This window comes from Rhinolophus sinicus, chromosome 12, assembly GCF_057876585.1.
Source record: "Rhinolophus sinicus isolate RSI-liver-muscle chromosome 12, RSI-T2T, whole genome shotgun sequence".
Classification (NCBI taxonomy): domain Eukaryota; kingdom Metazoa; phylum Chordata; class Mammalia; order Chiroptera; family Rhinolophidae; genus Rhinolophus; species Rhinolophus sinicus.
In genome coordinates this window covers 41,030,822-41,049,345 of record NC_142512.1, presented here as the reverse complement: position 1 = coordinate 41,049,345, position 18,524 = coordinate 41,030,822, and the positions used below count along the sequence as shown (strand labels likewise).

Here is an 18,524-nt window from a genome sequence, read left to right as displayed (position 1 = left end):
GCCCGCGCACCCAGGGGGCGGGGTCCAGAGGAGCTGGGCCGGGCCCTGGGAAACCTAGGCCTAGGAGCAGGATTCTAGTGCGCTGGTGAGCTAAGGGACTCCTGCCGGTTTGGGGTGGGCCGAGCCGGTCTATTGGACTGATTGGACTTCCTTGAAGATGGGGGCGGGGCGGAGCTCTGGCGAAGTTCTGATGGGTAGGGTGGCATCAGCACACTCAAGAGGCTCGGGCCTTCTGCGTGCCCACGCCGGTGTGCTAGTGCGGACACGCGCGGAGGCAGCCATCCACTTCCTGAACAGGAGGGGGCACGAGATGGTAGGGGAAGAAGGGTGTCTTTTTGGTTCGGTTTCCCTCCTGCACTCCTGTCCCGCAGGGAGTCTTGGGGTTAGGAGGGTATGGACTCCAACACACCCACCAGGACAATGGTGACGTCATGGCTTTCCGTCCCCATGGCAACGGACGGCCTAGTGTGGGGCTATGGTGACTTAATAGCGGTCTTGGACTAACAGAGGAGCAAGAATGAGTTTCTTTAGCCAAGCATAGGGTGAAAAGTTTTGGGGGAGCTGCGTCCTCTGGTGGATACTTCGGGGAGACGGAGAAGGGGAGGAGGGAGAGGCAGATAGAACTGCCCAGAATGACAGCCCTGCTGGAGCCAGAAACAACTTCTAAAGTCACTTCAGACTTCATTGGGAATCTAACAATAATCAAACACTATTTTGCATTTGCATGGCATCTTATACCTTTCAAGAGCGCTTTTTTAAGTCGAGGATATTCGACTTAATTTTATCTTTACCAAGCGGCATCGTCACCATTTTACAGAGGGAAAATTGAGGCACAGAACTTTAACAAACAAAATCAGATGGAAAGCTTTACAGACTTAATCACTCTGCTCCAAGTTTGCCACTGGTAGACCACACGGAATGGGTAGAGTCAGAGCCTGAGGAACAACTTGGTTGGGTTCGGGTCCACGGGGGGCTGGCTTCCCAAATCTGATGTCCGCTCAGGTTTTGGGATCGTCCTTAAGACTGCCCCTTAGCATATTTTTTAACTTGCATGAGGTTTACTATGAATAAATAAGTAAATTAAATGGCGTCCTGCATGATCCTAAGAATGACCTCGCGCGTGTCTGTCCCCAGATATTCCTCATTTTCACGTTTCGCGCGCCCTGGCCCTTTAAGTGGGCGCGCGAGTCCCCGCCCCCGGCCTGGCGCCCCGCCCCACCCGCTCAGGATCCGCAGCCGCCGCTCATCCTGAAGCGCGCCCCGCCCTCTCCAGCAGTGTACACTCCGTACAGCTGTGCGCGCACGTCGGGAGTTCCAGCCATGTCTGCGGAGAGAGAGGTAGCGGAGGCGGCCCCCGTGGTGGCGGCAACCGAGGCAGGGTCCAGAGAAGACGCCTCTTTGCAGCCCCCGAATGCCGAAGCAGCCGGCGACGCCCAGCCACCCGCGGTCTCCGAGGGGGCCGCCGCTGCGTCGCCTCCGCCGCTGCGTTCTCTGGTGCTCACAGGCTTCGGCGGCTATGACAAGGTGAAACTACAGAGCCGGCCGGCCGCGCCCCCGGCCCCCGGGGCTGGCCATTTGACGCTGCGCGTCCGGGCCTGCGGGCTCAACTTCGCTGACCTTATGGCCCGGCAGGGGCTGTACGACCGGCTGCCGTCGCTGCCCGTCACTCCGGGCATGGAGGGCGCGGGAGTCGTTATCGCTGTGGGCGAAGGAGTCAACGACCGCAAGGTGAGCGGGCCAGCGCAGGACAGGGCAGTGAGAGGCTGTGCAGGCCGCGGGGCAGTGGGGCAGGAGTGGGCGGGTGCCGGGGGTGTGGCAGGGCAGGGGAAACTGGCATGGACCCGGGTAGACCGGCATGGAGGTGTAGGAAAGGAACCTGGGTTCTGAGGTCCTGGAGAACTGGATTAATATTTGGGGGATGGAAGTGGAGACGGAGTTATTTCGCCCTCCCCAACCATTTTTTAATTGTAGCCGCCGCCCAAAAGTGGCGGCGGCGGCGGCGGTGGTAGTGGTGGTGGGTGTGTGTGGGGAAACAATAAGGCGCCCATGCGCATGCGCACAACGACCCCCTATCCCCAGTAAAACCACACCTGTACCCCCTGCCCACCAAACACTCCCCGGGTAATTGCGGTCTGTGACCCTGAATGACGGTTAGTGCCTCTTTCCCCTAGGGAGCTTGCGGAGCTATGTCGTCGGAGTTGGGCGGGGGCGCAGGGCTGTGCCAGAACCCTAGTCACATGCAGCCCCGTGGTCTGTGGGGGTGTGAGGCGGCCCCTCCCAGAACAGGGCCAAGAAACGAGGCACGCCCGTCATGGAGGAAAGGGAGCCTCCACCACCCCTCCACTGGCCCTACACTGGCAGTCTGGTTTTCGGGGGGTGGGGGTAGTAACGGGGCGGGGGGCGAGATTGGGTCTTTGGATCTTTGTCTTGGACTCTGTCTCCCGTGACTGCAATATCTCCTCCTCCAGTGACTCAGCCATCGGGCCACCACCCGGGGCTGCCCTGGGAAAGGTTCAGGCAGGCACAACCCCCCTCTGCCTTCCTGTGGAGGACCCTCAGAAGCCCCAGCGGTTTCCATTTGGACTGGGGTGGGGGGTGTGGCACCGGAGCAGGTTTGCCCAGCTCTGCCTGTCTGTTTCTCCTTTTTGTTTATCGTTAAGTTTAGCCACAACTGGGGACACCAGAGAGTTCCAAATGACCAACTTTTTGAGAGACCTAGGGTGAGCCTTTGCACATCATTTATTTAGGGATTTCTTTTCAAATCAGGTCCCTGCAAGAGAGGCCCCTCAGATAAATGCAGCCTTCCTCTAATGGGACCTGCCACTCCCAGATCCCAGAACTGGAATTCTTGGATTTATTGTACATCTCTTTAAAGGGCTTCTTCCTGGATTCAGCTCTGGCTCTACCCTTTCCACTGACTTCTAAATAATCCCACTCTTGAGAAGGTGGAGGGAGTTGTAGTTCATGTTACTGCTGAAGGCCACCCACCTAACCTCCCCTCCCCACACTTTCCGCTTGGTAAATACAGGATATCCTGTCCAGGGCAAGAATCTGATTGTAAGGGGCTGGATTCTGTGACGAGAACCCCCCCCCCCTCCTGGTATAAGGGCTAACCCTGTTCTGTGATGGGCTGAGGGGTGGGCATTAGCCTGGGTTAGTGGTGAGCCTTGATCTGGGCCTGGCCACCACCCAGAGTGACCTAGCCCTCTAGCACGTTTGCCAAATCTGCTAGTCCTGAGTCCTGAGGTGGATTGTTTCCATTCTCCAGACCTTATCTCAGACCAGTGCTTTTAGGGAAAGATCCCAGCCTGCCTTCAGTCATCCTCAGTGGAGTGTGGGGCCCTGAGGACATGAAAGAGGGTATGTGGGGGAGTCCCATCCCCCTTCCCCATGGTTCCCAAGTCTCGTTAATATACAGAATTCCCATCATTCCTGGCAGGGACCAAGACAGACCCGGATTGTCCCAGAACAGCACCCACACCTCCCTCTCCATGCTCTTCAGATGAAGAGCGAGGGGAGGCCTTCCTTTCTCCTGAGAATGCCCCTTTCCCGTCCTCCCCCTGACCCCAGTTGCTAAGTTGGAGGAAGGGTTCAGGTTTATTTTTCTTTTTTTTTTTTTTCTCCCTTTTCCTCCTGCAAGGAGGCTGTCCTGCTGGTGGCTAAAAGTGAGGAAAATACGTTTTCCCGGTGGGTGCGATTGTGTGGCTCTTTGTCCATCACCCCTATCTTTGGGTGAAGGTGTCTTCTGGGCCACCAGTGCTGGCTCAGATACTTCACCTGAGGTGATCAAATCCAGCCCTAACTACTCAGAGACCTTTACCTGTGCTGTGGTATGGCCATTACCACATACTCCCTCTTCTTTCAGTTACTGGATTAGTGACCTGCCCTCCTTGCTCCTGTTATAACATGTCATTATTGTTATTATTAGCTAACACTACTAAGTGCCTACTATGTGGCTGACACTGGGCTAAAAAAAAAAAATCACTGAATGACTTTTTCGCCACTTAATCCTCCTAACTGCCCTATTTTACAGATAGGAAAACTGGGGCACAAAACATTAAGTAATGTTTTTATTTGCCCAAGGTCACATCGTCAGTAAATAGTGGACCCCATTTTAATAGAAGCAGGTTGAACTCTTCAACACTTCATACTGCCCTAAGTATAAGCTTCTTCCCCCCCCCCCTTTTCTTCTGCTTCTCGCCCCCCACTCTGGTTCAAGCGATTGTTTTTCTCAGTCTAGTTGTGTAGGACACAGCTCCCTGGCGCATGCCGGTATTATGAGGCTTGCGCTCCCCTGGCTGAGGCAGTCAGGTTGCTGGTCATTGGTCAGCTGCTCACAGCAGCTCCCGGCAGCTCTTGCTGCTGCCGGCCGCTCACGCTGGCTGCCGGCCACTCATGGTGTCACACACTAGCCCATGGCAGCACTCAGCAGCCTGGGGCAGCTCACGCCAACCTCCTGCTGATCACGGCAGCCCAGCTCCAGGGAGAGCTGTTCACAATCTTAGCTGTAGAGGGCGCATCTCACAGTGGCCCATGTGGGAATGGAACCCGGGACCTCTGCTTTAGGAGCAAGGCGCTCCAACCACCTGCCCGCCCAGGATAAGCTTCTTGCCTCAGGGCTCTTGCATAATAGTGAAGTCTAAGATCTGTAAAATGGAGATACGGATAGTATCTGATCTGGTGTAAGGATTGGTTGAGTGTTTAAATATAAAGCAGTTACACTAGAGCCTGGACCTTGGTAAGCTCTCAATAAAGGTAAGTTGTTACTGTTTTTGATGACATTATTATTATTACCACGACTACTGCTGCTGCTTCTGCAGCTACTTCATTACGAGGAAGAGGACCTTGTACATAAGTGGAAGGTCATAAATTGCTGATAGGTAAATGAATGAGTGACTGAATCATGCTCTTCTTTCATTCTTCAAGGTAGGGGACCGGGTGATGGTGTTGATACAGTCAGGCATGTGGCAGGAGGAGGTAACCGTGCCCTCGGCCCAGACTTTCCTGATGCCTGAGGCCATGACCTTTGAGGAAGCTGCTGCCTTGCTGGTCAATTACATCACAGCCTACATGATTCTCTTTGACTTTGGCAACCTACGGCCTGGCCACAGCGTCTTGGTACACATGGCTGCAGGTGACACGCCCCTTCCCTTCCTTTATTTTCCCTCTTTACCCCACCCAGATTTCCTTCTAGGCCCCTTCCCTGCAGCACGGCTAGATTGTTGTCATGACAACACCAGGCTGCCTTGGCCTATGGCGCCTAGAGGCCTCTGCAGTATTGTTGCCGTGGCAACATTCAGGCACCAGGTCCAGCCTGGTGTGCTATCCATAGCAACATGCCCTCACCCAGCATCCCTTCCCTGCCAGCCACCCTCCCCCCAATTCTCAGTCATAGAAATTGGACATGGGATGAGGGGAGAAAGCCTCCAAATGAGCTCAGGCAAAATGAAAGTGATGGAGTGTGGGTCCTTAAAAGACAAGAATGGAGATTGGTGGCTGGGTGACTCTATATCCCCTCCTTATGAAAGTGTCTTGCTGCAGGGGGCGTGGGTATGGCTGCCTTGCAGCTATGCCGTACAGTGGAGAATGTGACAGTGTTTGGAACGGCGTCGGCCAGCAAGCATGAGGTACTGAAGGAGAACGGGGTCACACACCCCATTGACTACCACTCGACTGACTACGTGGATGAGATCAGGAAGATCTCCCCCAAAGGTGGGGTCAGGGTGTGGGAAGGGGTAGAATGGCACAGGACAGGGAGGGCATCTCCAGATTGGTGGACTCTAATGCTGTGCCTGGGTCCCCTTACTCTGTGACAGGAGTGGACATCGTCATGGACCCTCTAGGTGGGTCAGATACTGCCAAGGGCTACAGTCTCCTCAAGCCCATGGGCAAAGTGGTCATCTATGGTGAGTCTGGGCCAGGATGGAGACGGAGTTGGGGGAAGCGGGGTGGGACAAAGGGGCCCAGGACTTTTGAATAAAGAAGGGGCAAGGACACAGGTGCTCCAGAGAATCAGGGTTAGGATGGTCCGGATGTTGCTTTGCCTTCAGATTGCTGCCTCCTGGGCGCAGCTCCTGTCATTTTCTTTCACAGACTTTCCTGTGAGTCATAGTAAATTCTGTATTCTTTCTGTGCTCCTGTTTGGGGTTATTCCTGATGCAAAATCAACCAGTTTGCCTTCTGTCCTACCCTCCTGGGCTTCTTGGGCAAGCTGCATTTCCATTTAAAAAATGATTTCACACAAAAATAAACAAATAAAGGTTAGAGCCATTTTTGAGTCAGCTGGAGTCCTTTTGGGCCGGGTAGACTGCAATGTGGGGGATTATTCTGTCCCTGGTGTGGATGATTGTAAGGGGCCCCCAGGGGGCAGGTGAGCATGGGTCCAGACACACAGGGATGTGCCTGGCACCTGGATTCACAGGCTGTGTCTCTGTCTCAGGAATGGCCAACCTGCTGACAGGCCCCAAGCGGAACCTGATGGCCCTGGCCCGCACGTGGTGGAATCAGTTCAGCGTGACAGCTCTGCAGCTGCTGCCGTCCAACCGGGCTGTGTGCGGCTTCCACCTGGGCTACCTGGATGGCGAGACAGAGCTGGTCAGTGGTGTAGTGGCCCGCCTCCTGGCTCTGTACAACCAGGGCCACATCAAACCGCACATTGACTCGGTGTGGCCCTTTGAGAAGGTGAGTGTGATGGCTATGCAGGTGGGGTGCCAGGGGTAGGATTCCTTGGAGGAGGAGAGCCTCCTCCCTTAGGCTGGCTCTGGAGGGGCTGGATGGCACTGGGAGCAGAGTCTTGTCTTCCTCTCCAGGTGGTGGATGCCATGAGGCAGATGCAGGAGAAGAAGAATGTGGGCAAAGTTCTCCTGGTGCCTGGGCCAGAGAAGGAGAACTAGGGCTGGGGCTGGGAGACCCTCGGGGCCCGGGAAGAGAAGCTGGGAAGCCACGTTCTGTCGGCCACCAGACCCTTGCATTTCATCCTCTATCAGAATTGCTCTGTCCTCACTCCCCCAAAGGTCTCCAGTGATGACCTCTTTCCCTCCCTGTTCTTTCTCTTTAGTCAGGGCTGCCCCCCTCCCTCTTTCCTGCCCTCTGAGGAGGTTGGGAAGTGACCACTTGGATGTCTGGGCCCTGCCAAGGGGACAGGGAGGGTCAGAGGGAGGCCGGCTGCTTCCTGCCCCCACCCTTTCCCCGGGCCTGCTGTGCTGCTTTTGTGCCAAGGCTAGCCAATCCCTTCCCATCCTGTTCTGTGAGCTTCCGCCTCTGCTTCATCTCCCCTCCTGCCCCTGCCCCACCACCTCCCCAAAGAATTGAAATGTCAGCTCAGGATATGGGGCCAATCTATGTGAATCCAGCATGTCCCTGTTTTGCCCTAGTGTCCCTTCAACCTGGGCCAACCAGCGCCCACCTCTGAATTCCCTTGCCTCATTGCATGGCCTCATCCTCCTGTCCCCCGTTTTTTAAGCACAATTGGGCTTCTTCCACCTCCAGGTTTTGTCCACTCTTAACCAAGGTTGCCTATTACAACAAGGGCAGGAATCAGACCTGCTCCCCTAGGTCATGACTCTGTGGGAGGGACACAGAGCCCCCCTTCCTTCACTGAGTTCTCTGGATTTGTTCTCAGTGCCTTAGCAATGGAAAACCTGTGCTTGTGTATGTGTGTGGGGGGTCCCTGTCTCGCACCTCCTTCTCCACCCCTGTACTCCCCAGTGCCTTCCTTGTTCTGGTGGAGCTGGGTTTTGCTGTTCCCCAGTCCCACAACACTGCCAAAAATCCGTGTGTGCCAGTGGGAGGGGGGCCAGACCCTACCCTCCTGGGGTCTGTGCTATATCTTGTCTCTGGGGCTGTCATTTTTCTATAGGTGGTTTAGGAGAAAGGTGGGGAAGTTTTCTCAGCCTTGTAGATAAGTGTGGCATTCACAAGCCAGAGCTCTGGGAGGCAATGGTGTCTCTTTCTTGTTCTGGGACCAAAGTAAAAATTAAAGTACATCTCTGTGCAGTGATGAGAGGCCCTCTACCCCTGCTTCTTAGAGCAGGGAGGCAGCTTTCCAAACTCAGCCCCAAACTTCGTTTACATTGGTGGGGAGATGGAGCAGGGGAGTAAAGGGAGGGTGGGGTTAGGACCTGGGTGGCTGGAACCAAAGTGGGGACTTCCTGGGGTATGGGGTGTAACTCCCTCTGCTCTCAGAGCTGGAATTAGGGAGGGTTATTGCCGCAACCATTGCCAGTGGGAGGCAGAGGGGAGGGGCTCAGCCTCTTTACTTTCTAAATGAGGACTAAATGGTATGAAGTGCCACTTCTGCTTTTGTGTACCCCACCCCTTTACCGAAGCTGCCTTTGTGTTTGTGTCAATAAAAAGCCAAACCCTGGGTCCTGGACGTGGCTTTTGAGAGTGGAGGGGAAGGTGAGCTGGTGGAAGGTCAGGGCTGACAGTGGAAGGTTCGCGTTTCTGCCCTCCCCCTAGCCTCCTTCCATTCCCACATCAAGCTTCCTTTCATGAAATGAAATGAGGAAGAAGCTCATGCCGAGCAGGCACTTTTACTGTTCCGGGCAGTGTTTTACAACTCGGATTCCCTGCCTGCTGTTGACCAGCATGATCTCTAATCCGAGTGCACCCAACCCCAGCCTGGTGTTACTGCCTTGGCAGAGGGGTGGAGTGTGTTGACAAGGGCAAACTTCTAGCAGGACTTGGAGGTGAAGAGAGCCAGGCCTCGCTGTCCTGGGGGCACGACTGTCAGGGCCTCCACCTCCCCTCCCCCGCGGGTGGGCTTCTGGAAGTGGATCTCCAGGATGTCGTGCAGCTCCGGGCCTTCCAGGACATCGGGGATGTTGAGTACCAGCACAGACTGGGACATTTTCATGAGCCTGATCTGGAAACGGAGCCGAGAATGGAGCAAAGGCTCGTGGGAGTCGGGATGGGGGCAGAGGTTGGGGCAGGCACTGCCCAGGGGTGCATGGAAGGGGCAGGAAGCCTGGAGAGGCTGGCAGCGGGGAGGGCAGTGGGGTTCAGGGTTCGGATCCTCTCTTGAGCAAGTTTTTGGCAGGCAGACAGGTTCCCTGGCCCAGCCCCTGTTCTCCCCCTTCCTACTTACCTCAGCCTTCTGGATCTCCCCCCTCACGTAGGGAGAGACTTTCAGAGGGAACTCCTGCCCACCCAGTGGCACTGTGAACTGGCCAATCCGGCACAGGTTCTGGGCCACTGTGGGGACAGGGAGGGGTGGACCTTTAGCATCAGGGCTTTCCTCCTCAGGCCTGATGCAGCTGCCCTAATCTCCCCAGTGGGGCTCTTACCTTCATCCTTAGTGAAGGCCAGCATGACACCCCCGTGCAGCAGTTCCCTACTGTCCACGTCACCACCCCCATTCCTGGTCTTGCCAAAGAAGAGCTCCAGCTTGTCCAGCAGCTCTTCCTCACTCAGCTTGAGTCCAGCAGGAAGCCCAGTGACGAGCACTCTCTGGCCACTCATTCGGCTGGACACCTAGGGGGAGAAAAGAAGGAGTGGTCCCAGGCACAGCCCCACTCCCTGTGTGCAGATGCACGGCGCCCCCTGCATGTCCCAGGACCCTGCCATTCTATCACCTGGATGGTGGTCACCACGGGCAGCTCCAAGGGCTCGACTTGCACCCGTAGCCGGAACTCTTCCAGCTCGATCTTATGCTCCTTTTGTTGTAGCACCCGAGAGGCCACTGGGTGGGGGGAGTAGGGTCAGTACTGGGAAGCCTCCCAGCCTCCCTCCCAAGTGTTCCCGAGAGCTCACCCTTGGGGTCATCAAAGTTGACCAGAGCAGAGCCTCCAGGCAGAGGGTAGTAGATCTGAAAGTTGGAAACCAAAGACTTGGGCACTTCCGTGCCCTGCTGAGTTTGTCCTCGGAATACCAGTGGGACTTCAGGCACTGGCAATGGGACCTAGAGATTGGGGAGGGGGAAAGTGATGCAGCCTTCAAGGGTGGGAGCGTTCCCCACTCCCAGCCAGGAAGAAAGTGTCCCGGTGCCATGTGATTGATACTGAGTGCCAGGGATGAATACATGTATTGAAAGAAGAGCTAGAGAATGAGTGGATGACTGCAGGTCAAGCCTGTCCTGCAACTTTACACGCAAGATCTTTGTGCTCACTCAAGCCTGTGAGGTAGGTAGCTCCACTTTACAGATAAGAAAACAAGTTCAGAGAGTTCAAGTAACATACTCAAGGTCACACAGCAAGGAAGTGGCAGAAGGAGGAGTGAAACTGAAAACTCCCCAGCTCTTTCTACCAGGCCACAGCCCTTCTCCCAGCTTACCTTGTCTTGGGGGCAGTTCCTGAGCTCCCTTTTCAGCTCCTGAAGCCTCATCTTTAGTCTGGCCTGCTCTTCCTGAAGGAAGCGGAATTGGCTCCCACTGTGGAGTGCCTATTAGAGCAGAGGGGAACAACCAGATCTCCACCTGCCTTTCCAGAGAAAGAACAAGCCCAAGGGAAGGGGGGTCCCAATTCTGGACTCTCCAGGAACAGTGTTGATACTCAGCCCAAGAACAACCCACCCCCTTTACCCGGCCCTGGGCTGGTCCTGGCCCCCTCTACTGAGGACATGATGCATGCCTCAGCCACTCTCTGAAGGGCAGGAAGCTTTGCAGCAGCCATGGCTGGTTCATTACTGAGACCTAGAGTTTAACAAATATGGATTGAGTTTCTATTGTGAGGTGCTGGGCTCTGACACAGGGCAGTGGAAGAAAAGGTCCAGCCATCAGGCCTGTATAAAACAGTACCCAAGACTGCACAGTCACAGGATTGACTGTAGAGGACTGCAGGAGTTTGGAGGAGGGACAGTCTGGAAGGGGTAAGGCAGCTAGGGAGGCCTCCGGGAGGAGTGGGGGCTTAGGGTTGCAAAATGTCATACTACAATGTATTAAGCACTACTTATATGTTAGGCATTGTGCTGAGTCCTTCATATGAACTGTATCACTCAGTTCTCCCAACAACTGTATGAGATAAATACCCTCTTATCCTTATTTTACCGATGAGGGAACCGAAGCTCAGAGAGGTTAAGTGACTTGCCCAAAGTCATTTGGGCCTAGGCAGTCTGACTCCACACTGCTAACATGCTTTACAGTGAAGAAATCAAGCCCAGAGTTGAGTTGTTTACCCCACATCTCCCAGTTTGTCCCTTGACTGCCACCCCTTCCACTGTTTCAAGCAGCCTTTCAGGCTCAGTGTGATCTGGAGCAGGTCCAGAGAGAGAGCTGACAACATGGGCAGGGGAATGACACCAGGGATGTGAATAAATGCACCTTTGTTTGTAAGTTGGAGCAGACGTTAGCTGGCAGAGTTCACACTGTGGTTGGGAAGCCTGATAAATAAGGTCAGCCCAGAGTCTAAGTGTGAGCTCACTTGGGAACAGGACTCTGTCCTGGTCATCTCTGTAGGCCCAGTGCTCAGCAGAGTCCCTGGCACAAAACAGGCATTCAGCAAATGTGTGTTGAAAGAAAGAATGAATGAATGAATGAATGAAGTGAGAGAATGACAGGCAGGGAGCATATTACAGAGGACATTGAAGAAGTTTAGTGAGCTCACTCTATTTTAAGCAGAGGAAAACTAGGGCTTGCATAATGCTGGTTTATGAGTAGTGAGAAAGGTATCTCATTCTTTATATTTCTGTAAACAAGGGGTTGCAAATTCAGTGCTACAAATTCAGTGCCTGTTAGGGCCAGTTAGATGACATCAGTGAGTCACGGGGCCAGTGGTGGGGACTCTGACAAACGGGAGAGAGCATATCCCCACTGAAGGGGCAACCTCTTAGCTCTCACCAAGCCTTTGTTTTGTTTGTTTTTTTATTGGGGAAGGGGAACAGAGTGTACTTCCAGGACTTTTTTTTTTCCCAAGTCAAGTTGTTGTCCTTGCCATCTTAGTTGTGGAGGGCACAGCTCAGCTCCAGGTCCAGTTGCTGTTGTTAGTTGCAGGGGATGCAAACCCCCCCATCTCGTGCGGGAGTCGAACTGGCCCATGTGGGAATCGAACTGGCAGCCTTCGGAGTTAGGAGCATGGAGCTCTAACTGCCTGAGCCACCGGGCCGGCCCCTAACAAAGCTTTTTGACATGGGAATGTGGTCCCAGTATCCAATAGCTTTCCATTTTTTAAGGGAAGTCAGAAATCTGAATTTTTATTTGAAAAAGATGGCTGAATTTAAAAAATATATGAAAAATGAAATAGGGGGTTGGATTCAGTCCAACCTCTTTTTTACTTCTGCTTTACATCTTGATATAATTATACATAATTAAAAATCTAGTAATTGGCAATGTTATTTAATAAATAGCTTAATAAAAATAAATACATAATAGCTTCCTAAGTAGAGTCTCTTAAAGAAAAATCCAAGCAGGGGAGTTCAGATGTGGTATCAGTAGGAAATGGGGAACTAGTGAAGATTTCTGAAAGGTGGAGTGAGGTGATGGACATGCTGTTTAAAAAAGATCCTTGCAGTGATGGCAGGATGAACTGGGGCAGGAACCGTGGAGCAAGGAAAACAAACCCAGAGTCCGAGGCTCTCGTTCCCACCTATGTGATGAGAGCTGACCTGGGCCTCTGGCAGCAGGCACAAAGGAGCACGTACGGATGAGTACATTTCAGAAGGACAAGCCCACAGACTCTGGATGTTTGTATTAAAGAGACAGAGGGGAACAAACTGGAGAGACAATACCACGTTGCAGACCTGGGTGCCCCAGAGTTTGGTATAATGCCATTGACCCAGCGGGCAAGGAAAGAGAGCCAGTGGTTATTGAAGGCTTGCTAAGTGCCAGGCACAGTTGGACTCCATCTCATTTAAGTATCACAACACTGCCTCCTGTCTCCAACTCCCAAGTGAAACTGCTCTTTTACAGGACCCTCTTAAGGACAACACAGGCTGATGGTAGACTTACTTGAATTCAATTATACAGGCTATTTATTTACATAACGACAACATGAACCTAAATGCCAGCCAATGTCTATCGGGTGCCCAACAACAACAAAAATCGCAACTCAGTCTACCTTGAGCTCATTGAGAGACTGTAAAATCTGGGTATTTTAGGGATGGGTTCACGATTTAAAGTTAATTTTGACTACATACATGCTTCTGCCTTCCTTGCTGAGTTTAGAACATTACCAACCCATAACATAAAATCTCATGCAATCTATGTTCATCATGGGAGTATTGGGAGGCAGTTTAGCACAATGGTTAAGAGACCAAACTCGGGGGTTTACATCAGCTCCTCTTACTACTTCAAGTTGTTTAACTCCTGTGCCTTGGTTTCCTTACCTGTCAAATGAGTATAATAGCAGTTTGCACCTGTAGGTAATTTTGTTTGGAACAGTGGTGCCTGGCACATAATAAGTGCTGGAAACTGAGGCTCATCAAGTTTAACTAATGGGCCAAAGTAAGTCAAACCCAAGGCCACTGAAGACACTTAGGGTCAGGGACAGGAGGTGGTGGGTAAGATTCTGGATTAGAAGCCAAGAGGACGGAAGAGGTCCCCAAGGGACAGAGCGTTAAAAGTGTAATCTTTGAGGATACCTGGTTGGAGGTCAGGGGAGACAAAAGAATGCAGATAAGAAATAGAAGGTATGGTCAGAGATAAGCCAGGCCAGGGCCAGGATTGGGTAATGTCAGATACACAGAAGGAGGAGGGATGAAAGAGACCTGCAAGAAAAGGGCTACAAGAAGGCGACTCACTCACTGCTCACTTGCTTACTCAGTCACTCATTCAACATTACCTACTGAGCACCTACCATCAGTTAGGCCCTATTCTAGGCCATGGGGTCACAGAAGTGAACAAAACAGGTAAACCTTCCTTGTGAAGTTTATATTCTAGGGGATGAGCCAGACAATAAGCAGAATAAAGTAAAATGTACATTATGTCAGTGATAAGTGTTATCGACAAATACAAAGCAGGGAGGGGAGGACAGAAAATGGTAGAGGACAGTTTTAAATGGGGTGAGCAGAATACCTGATCATATACTTGAAGGAAGAAGCCATGTATACATGTGGGGGTAAGTTCTATGCAGAGGGAACAGCAAGTGCAAAGGCCCTGAGGTAGGAGGAATTTGTCAGGTGTATTTGGAGAACAGCAAGGAGGTCAATGTTGCTGGAAGAGAGCGAGTGAGGGGAGAGTGGTTGGAAAAGAAGTTACAGGGGAAACAGGGTTGGATCATTGAGGGCCTTTTACTCGAAGTTAGGGGAAGCCATAGGCAGGCTTAAATGTTCACAGGATTCCTTGGCTATTGTGTGAATAGACTGACGTGGGGAATTGGCACAAGCAGGGAGACCACTTAAGAGGCCATTATAGCATCCAGGTGAGCGATTTTGGTGGCTTGGACCAGGTGGTAGCAGCAGAGGTGGTGAGCAGCAGTCAAGAGTCTAGATAGACTGAAGTTGCTGATGGGTGAGAAATAGGGTGTGGAATTAAGAGAGGAGTCTGGTCTGAGCAACTGGAGGGAAGGAGAGCCATTTGTTGAGGTGGGGAAGGAAGACTGTGAGTGGAAGAGATTTGGGGCAGAAAGTTAGGGGTTATTTTGAACACGTTAGGTATGAAGCGCTTATCTGACATCTCAGTAGAGACACAGTGACAACTGCCTCTACCAATCTAGCATTCAGAGAAGAGGTTCAGGCTGGGAGTATAAATTGGGAATTATCCATGCAGAGAGATTTAAAGTCACAAAACTAAATGAGAGCAACAAGGAAGGTAGGTATAGACAGAGAAGAGGTCCAAGGGCTGATTCTGGGGCATCCAACACTAAGGTAGGGGGAACAAGGAGAATGCAGAGGAGTGACTAGTGAAACCCAAAGGAGAGGAGCGGTGTACAGAAGGGAGAATGAGTTTTAAGGAGGAGGAGAAGGATGAGCCAGCAGCTGTGCCAAATGCTGCTAACAGGCCAACTAAGATGAAGAATGAGCAAGACCACTGAAACTGGGCAACAAAAAAAACAGTCCCGCTTATCATAAGGAAATGGCCGAAGTTCACGTACAAAGATGATTATTGTAGCCTTGTTTACAACAAAATAAGGAAATGTCCCACATCAGAGGAATAGCTAAACAAATATAAAATATTATAGCAATTAAAAGACACATTAACGAAGAACATTTAATGACATGAAAAAATGCTCACAATAAGGCAAAAAAACAAAATATAAAGCTATATAAAGTATGATTCCCTATTCTGTTGATTCATAAGGATATTTACTAATGCATAAAAGTGCATTAAAAACTCTGGGAAGATAACAAAATGTCATTAATAAAGGCTGTGTCTCAGTAGTGAATTTAGTGTGACTAAAAAATAAAAAAGTTTCCTGGGGCTGGCCCGGTGGCTCAGGCGGTTAGAGCTCCGTGCTCCTAACTCCGAAGGCTGCCGGTTCGATTCCCACATGGGCCAGTGGGCTCTCAATCACAAGGTTGTCAGTTCAATTCCTCGAGTCCCGCAAGGGATGGTGGGCAGCGCCCCCTGCAACTAAAATTGAACATGGCACCTTGAGCTGAGCTCCCGGATGGCTCAGTTGGTTGGAGCATGTCCTCTCAACCACAAGGTTGCCAGTTTGACTCCTGCAAGTGATGGTGGGCTGTGCCCCCTGCAACTAAAATTGAACATGGCACCTTGAGCTGAGCTCCCGGATGGCTCAGTTGGTTGGAGCATGTCCTCTCAACCACAAGGTTGCCGGTTCGACTCCCGCAAGGGATGGTGGGCTGTATGTACCCCCTGCAACTAGGAATGGCAACTGGACCTGGAGCTGAGCTGCGCCCTCCACAACTAAGACTGAAAGAACAACAACTTGAAGCTGAACAGAACCCTCCACAACTAAGATCGAAAGGACAACAACTTGACTTGGAGAAAAGTCCTGAAAGTGCACACTGTTTCCCAATAAAGTCCTGTTCCCCTTCCCCAATAAAATCTTAAAAAAAGAAAGTTTCCTGAACCCACTTTTCTTCCTTTTTAATAATATGTGAAGGCCCTTTAAAGAAGCAGTTTTAGCAGAGAGGTAGGCATGAATTGGAGATGAATCAAGATGGTCCAGGGGAACTGGGGTTCTGAAAAGGTTGGCAATAATATTAACAATAACAAATGTATATTGAGCACTTAATATGTGCCAAACAGTGTGCTACGTTTTTTTACTGTATTAACTTATAGATTATCCAGTTTAATTTTTGCAGGTAGATCTTCGTGTGAGGGTTTTACTATCATTCCCATCTTACAGATAAGGAAATGGGGCTTAGACTGTAAACTTTAGAGAGGCTAATAACTTACCCAGGGCCACATAATTGGAGGAACCAGGATTTGGAACCAGGCAGGTTGGCTCTAGAGCCTGTGGTCTTTCTTGTTATATTTGAGGGGCAAATGGAAAATGTCTAAGTGAGAGATCAGTGTATTTGTAATGGGGTAGTATCAGAACAGGAAAAGACTGAAGAAACTGGAGAGGGGGTGAGATTCATTCGTTCAACAGCTGTTTATTGAGTATCTACTGCCTGCTGGGTAGTGCTAGGCACTGGGGATCGAGGCGGAACAGCGTAGCCCGGGACCAGTCCTCACAGAGCTTAGTCTAGTATGAGTAGGGGCATGCACGGGTCAGGAAATGGTGGATCACAGCAGACAGGGAAAGGTTAGTTCTCAGGGGAGGTACACTTCTTACCCCTGACCCTGAAGAGGTCCCATGGTTAAGTTGAGAAGTATAAGAAGCATTTGTTGGGGGAGCTCTCAGGAGATAAGAGTGTAAGCATTTCTTAAATGTTTAGAATTGTCATTAGAGCAGTTCTTAAACTTTTTAGGTCATAGAACCACAGATCTGTTGAATGCATGAATCTCATCCCCGCTCCAGTTTCTTCAGTCTTTCCTTTTCTGATACTACCCCATTACAAGTATTTAATGAAAACTATGGATTTTTTTCCTCCAGAAAAATGCACATTCACACAAGGAATTCGTGGGATCCTGAGGTACAGGTTATAGGATTGTCTTTGAGACAACAGGTTATGGGTATAACTCCATAGGGGAGAGGAAATCCCAGCCGCACTTCTCCCCAAACCTCATCAACTCTAAAAGATGGACAGGGCAGATTCCCAGCCAAGAGTGCTCCTCTACTTCTCCCCACTCCCAACACCCTCCTCCTCACTTACAGTATCTTCAGTCGCAGACATGGGTTCTGGAAACTGGTTGGCAAGAGCCGAGGCTTCAGAGCTGGACACAGTGGCAGAGTCCATCCCGACTTAACTCTTGCTCCTACCTTCTGAGGGGCTTTGATCTGCCCCAGCAGCGCCCTTATTCTGCTTGCAGGCTTGCTTCCACTTTCATTTCAGCGGAATCCCTGCCCTTCCGTGCTCACACGCCCCTAGCTGGTTTCCCCACCCCTGGGAGGAGCCTTTCTGGCCTCCAGGTTGACTTCACTGGGCTATGAGGCCTCAGAAGCTCCCGACTAACTAAACGGAATACTGGTCTCAATCAACCATTCGTTCCCAGCTATCAATCCATGTGGAAGCCCATTTGTAGAATTTTGTCTGCTTCGTTAATGGATGTTTCCCTGGAGCTCAGAATGATGCCGGACACATGCACTGATGAAACAAAGACAAATGCAAGGACAGATTAAGCCCCACCAAGTTCACAAAGCTGTATTTGTTGAGACCTGTGTTATGTGCCCAATACTGGTTCTACTTCACACGAATTGAGCTCAATCTTCAAAACCCCACAAACCTGGTTCTATTTTCCCTATTTTACAGATGAGGTTCTAAACTTCCGAAGCACAGAAGTATATAAACTCACCCAATGTTACATGACTAGGAAGTGAAGCATGTATCCAAACCTGGACAGTATTTGAACTTGGGCCTTGAGGCAGTGGAAAGAACTTGAGTTTTTAGTCAAAGGAGGGCTTAAATTGTTACATCTGTGACTGACAATTTAACAGGAGTCTCAATGGAGATGCTCAATACTTAAAAGATGAGAAGCCATGTGAAAAATATATAATTTTTACACCAAGAGTAACTTACTGAACTCCTTTCTCCACCATCCTGGGTGGAAGTGCACCAAGTGCAAGGCTTGGCAAATACAGGCCTTTGAATCCTAGTTCCATTGATTTAGAACCAGCGCAGCTGGAGAGCCTATTTCATTAGTAAAACAGGGTTACAAGTATCCCAAGCTCCTTGAATCATAACTTGTTGCCAGTCTCAGCTAGCCAGGCCATTTGGGTACCTCTCCCTGGTACTACTGGTTCCCCAAAAATAAGACCTAGCCGGACATCAGCTCTAATATGTCTTTCAGAGCAAAAATTAACGTAAGACTGGGTCTTACGTTAATTTTTGCTCCAAAAGACACATTAGAGATGATTGTCCAGCCAGGTCTTATTTTGGGGGAAACACGGTACGAGAAATGGCTCCTCTGAACCTCCATCCCTATCTAGTTCTCATTGGAGAAGCACCAATGTCATTGGACAACTTGCTAGGAATTCTTACCAACTAAATCTAAGCCATAGGGTGGGGTGTTGGTATTCTGGTTTGACAATCACCAGTGCTAAGGTTTAGAACTTCAGGTTAGTGGTTCTTAATCCAAAGTG

General features: G+C 51.0%; 2 protein-coding genes across 4 annotated transcripts; one reads left to right on the top strand and one right to left on the bottom strand.

Moving 5' to 3' along the window:
* Positions 1-12: 12 nt before the first annotated feature.
* Positions 13-8,365, top strand: VAT1 (vesicle amine transport 1). Of its 2 annotated transcripts, none has more exons than XM_019747761.3 (7): positions 13-85; positions 1,135-1,728; positions 4,927-5,134; positions 5,542-5,712; positions 5,817-5,906; positions 6,440-6,681; positions 6,810-8,365. In XM_019747761.3, the coding sequence occupies exons 2-7, from the start codon at positions 1,321-1,323 to the stop codon at positions 6,891-6,893; spliced, it is 1,203 nt and encodes a 400-aa protein (XP_019603320.3). In that variant the 5' UTR covers positions 13-85; positions 1,135-1,320; the 3' UTR covers positions 6,894-8,365. The 2 variants fall into 2 exon arrangements, with proteins under 2 accessions (XP_019603320.3, XP_074176927.2); XM_074320826.2 differs by lacking the exon at positions 13-85 and adding an exon at positions 195-313.
* Positions 8,366-8,518: 153 nt separating this feature from the next.
* On the bottom strand, positions 8,519-17,292 carry IFI35 (interferon induced protein 35). Of its 2 annotated transcripts, none has more exons than XM_074320827.2 (7): positions 17,098-17,292; positions 10,273-10,380; positions 9,754-9,808; positions 9,576-9,682; positions 9,288-9,474; positions 9,089-9,195; positions 8,519-8,866 (listed from the first exon to the last, which is right to left on the bottom strand). In XM_074320827.2, exons 1-7 carry the CDS (start codon positions 17,179-17,181, stop codon positions 8,675-8,677), a joined length of 840 nt encoding a protein of 279 aa, XP_074176928.1. In that variant the 5' UTR covers positions 17,182-17,292; the 3' UTR covers positions 8,519-8,674. The 2 variants fall into 2 exon arrangements, with proteins under 2 accessions (XP_074176928.1, XP_019603321.2); XM_019747762.3 differs by having other exon boundaries at positions 9,754-9,901; positions 17,098-17,289.
* Between the last annotated feature and the right edge of the window lie 1,232 nt (positions 17,293-18,524).

Excerpts from the sequence above, each read along its gene's own strand:
- VAT1 (XM_074320826.2), top strand. Across the intron at positions 1,729-4,926 it reads AAGGAGTCAACGACCGCAAG|GTAGGGGACCGGGTGATGGT; the intron begins GTGAGCGGGCCA and ends TCATTCTTCAAG. Across the intron at positions 5,713-5,816 it reads CAGGAAGATCTCCCCCAAAG|GAGTGGACATCGTCATGGAC; the intron begins GTGGGGTCAGGG and ends ACTCTGTGACAG.
- IFI35 (XM_019747762.3), bottom strand. The coding sequence starts at position 17,181 with ATGGACTCTGCCACTGTGTCCAGCTCTGAAGCCTCGGCTCTTGCCAAC. Across the intron at positions 10,381-17,097 it reads TGTCTGCGACTGAAGATACT|GCACTCCACAGTGGGAGCCA; the intron begins GTAAGTGAGGAG and ends CTGCTCTAATAG. Across the intron at positions 9,902-10,272 it reads GGAACTGCCCCCAAGACAAG|GTCCCATTGCCAGTGCCTGA; the intron begins GTAAGCTGGGAG and ends CCCAATCTCTAG.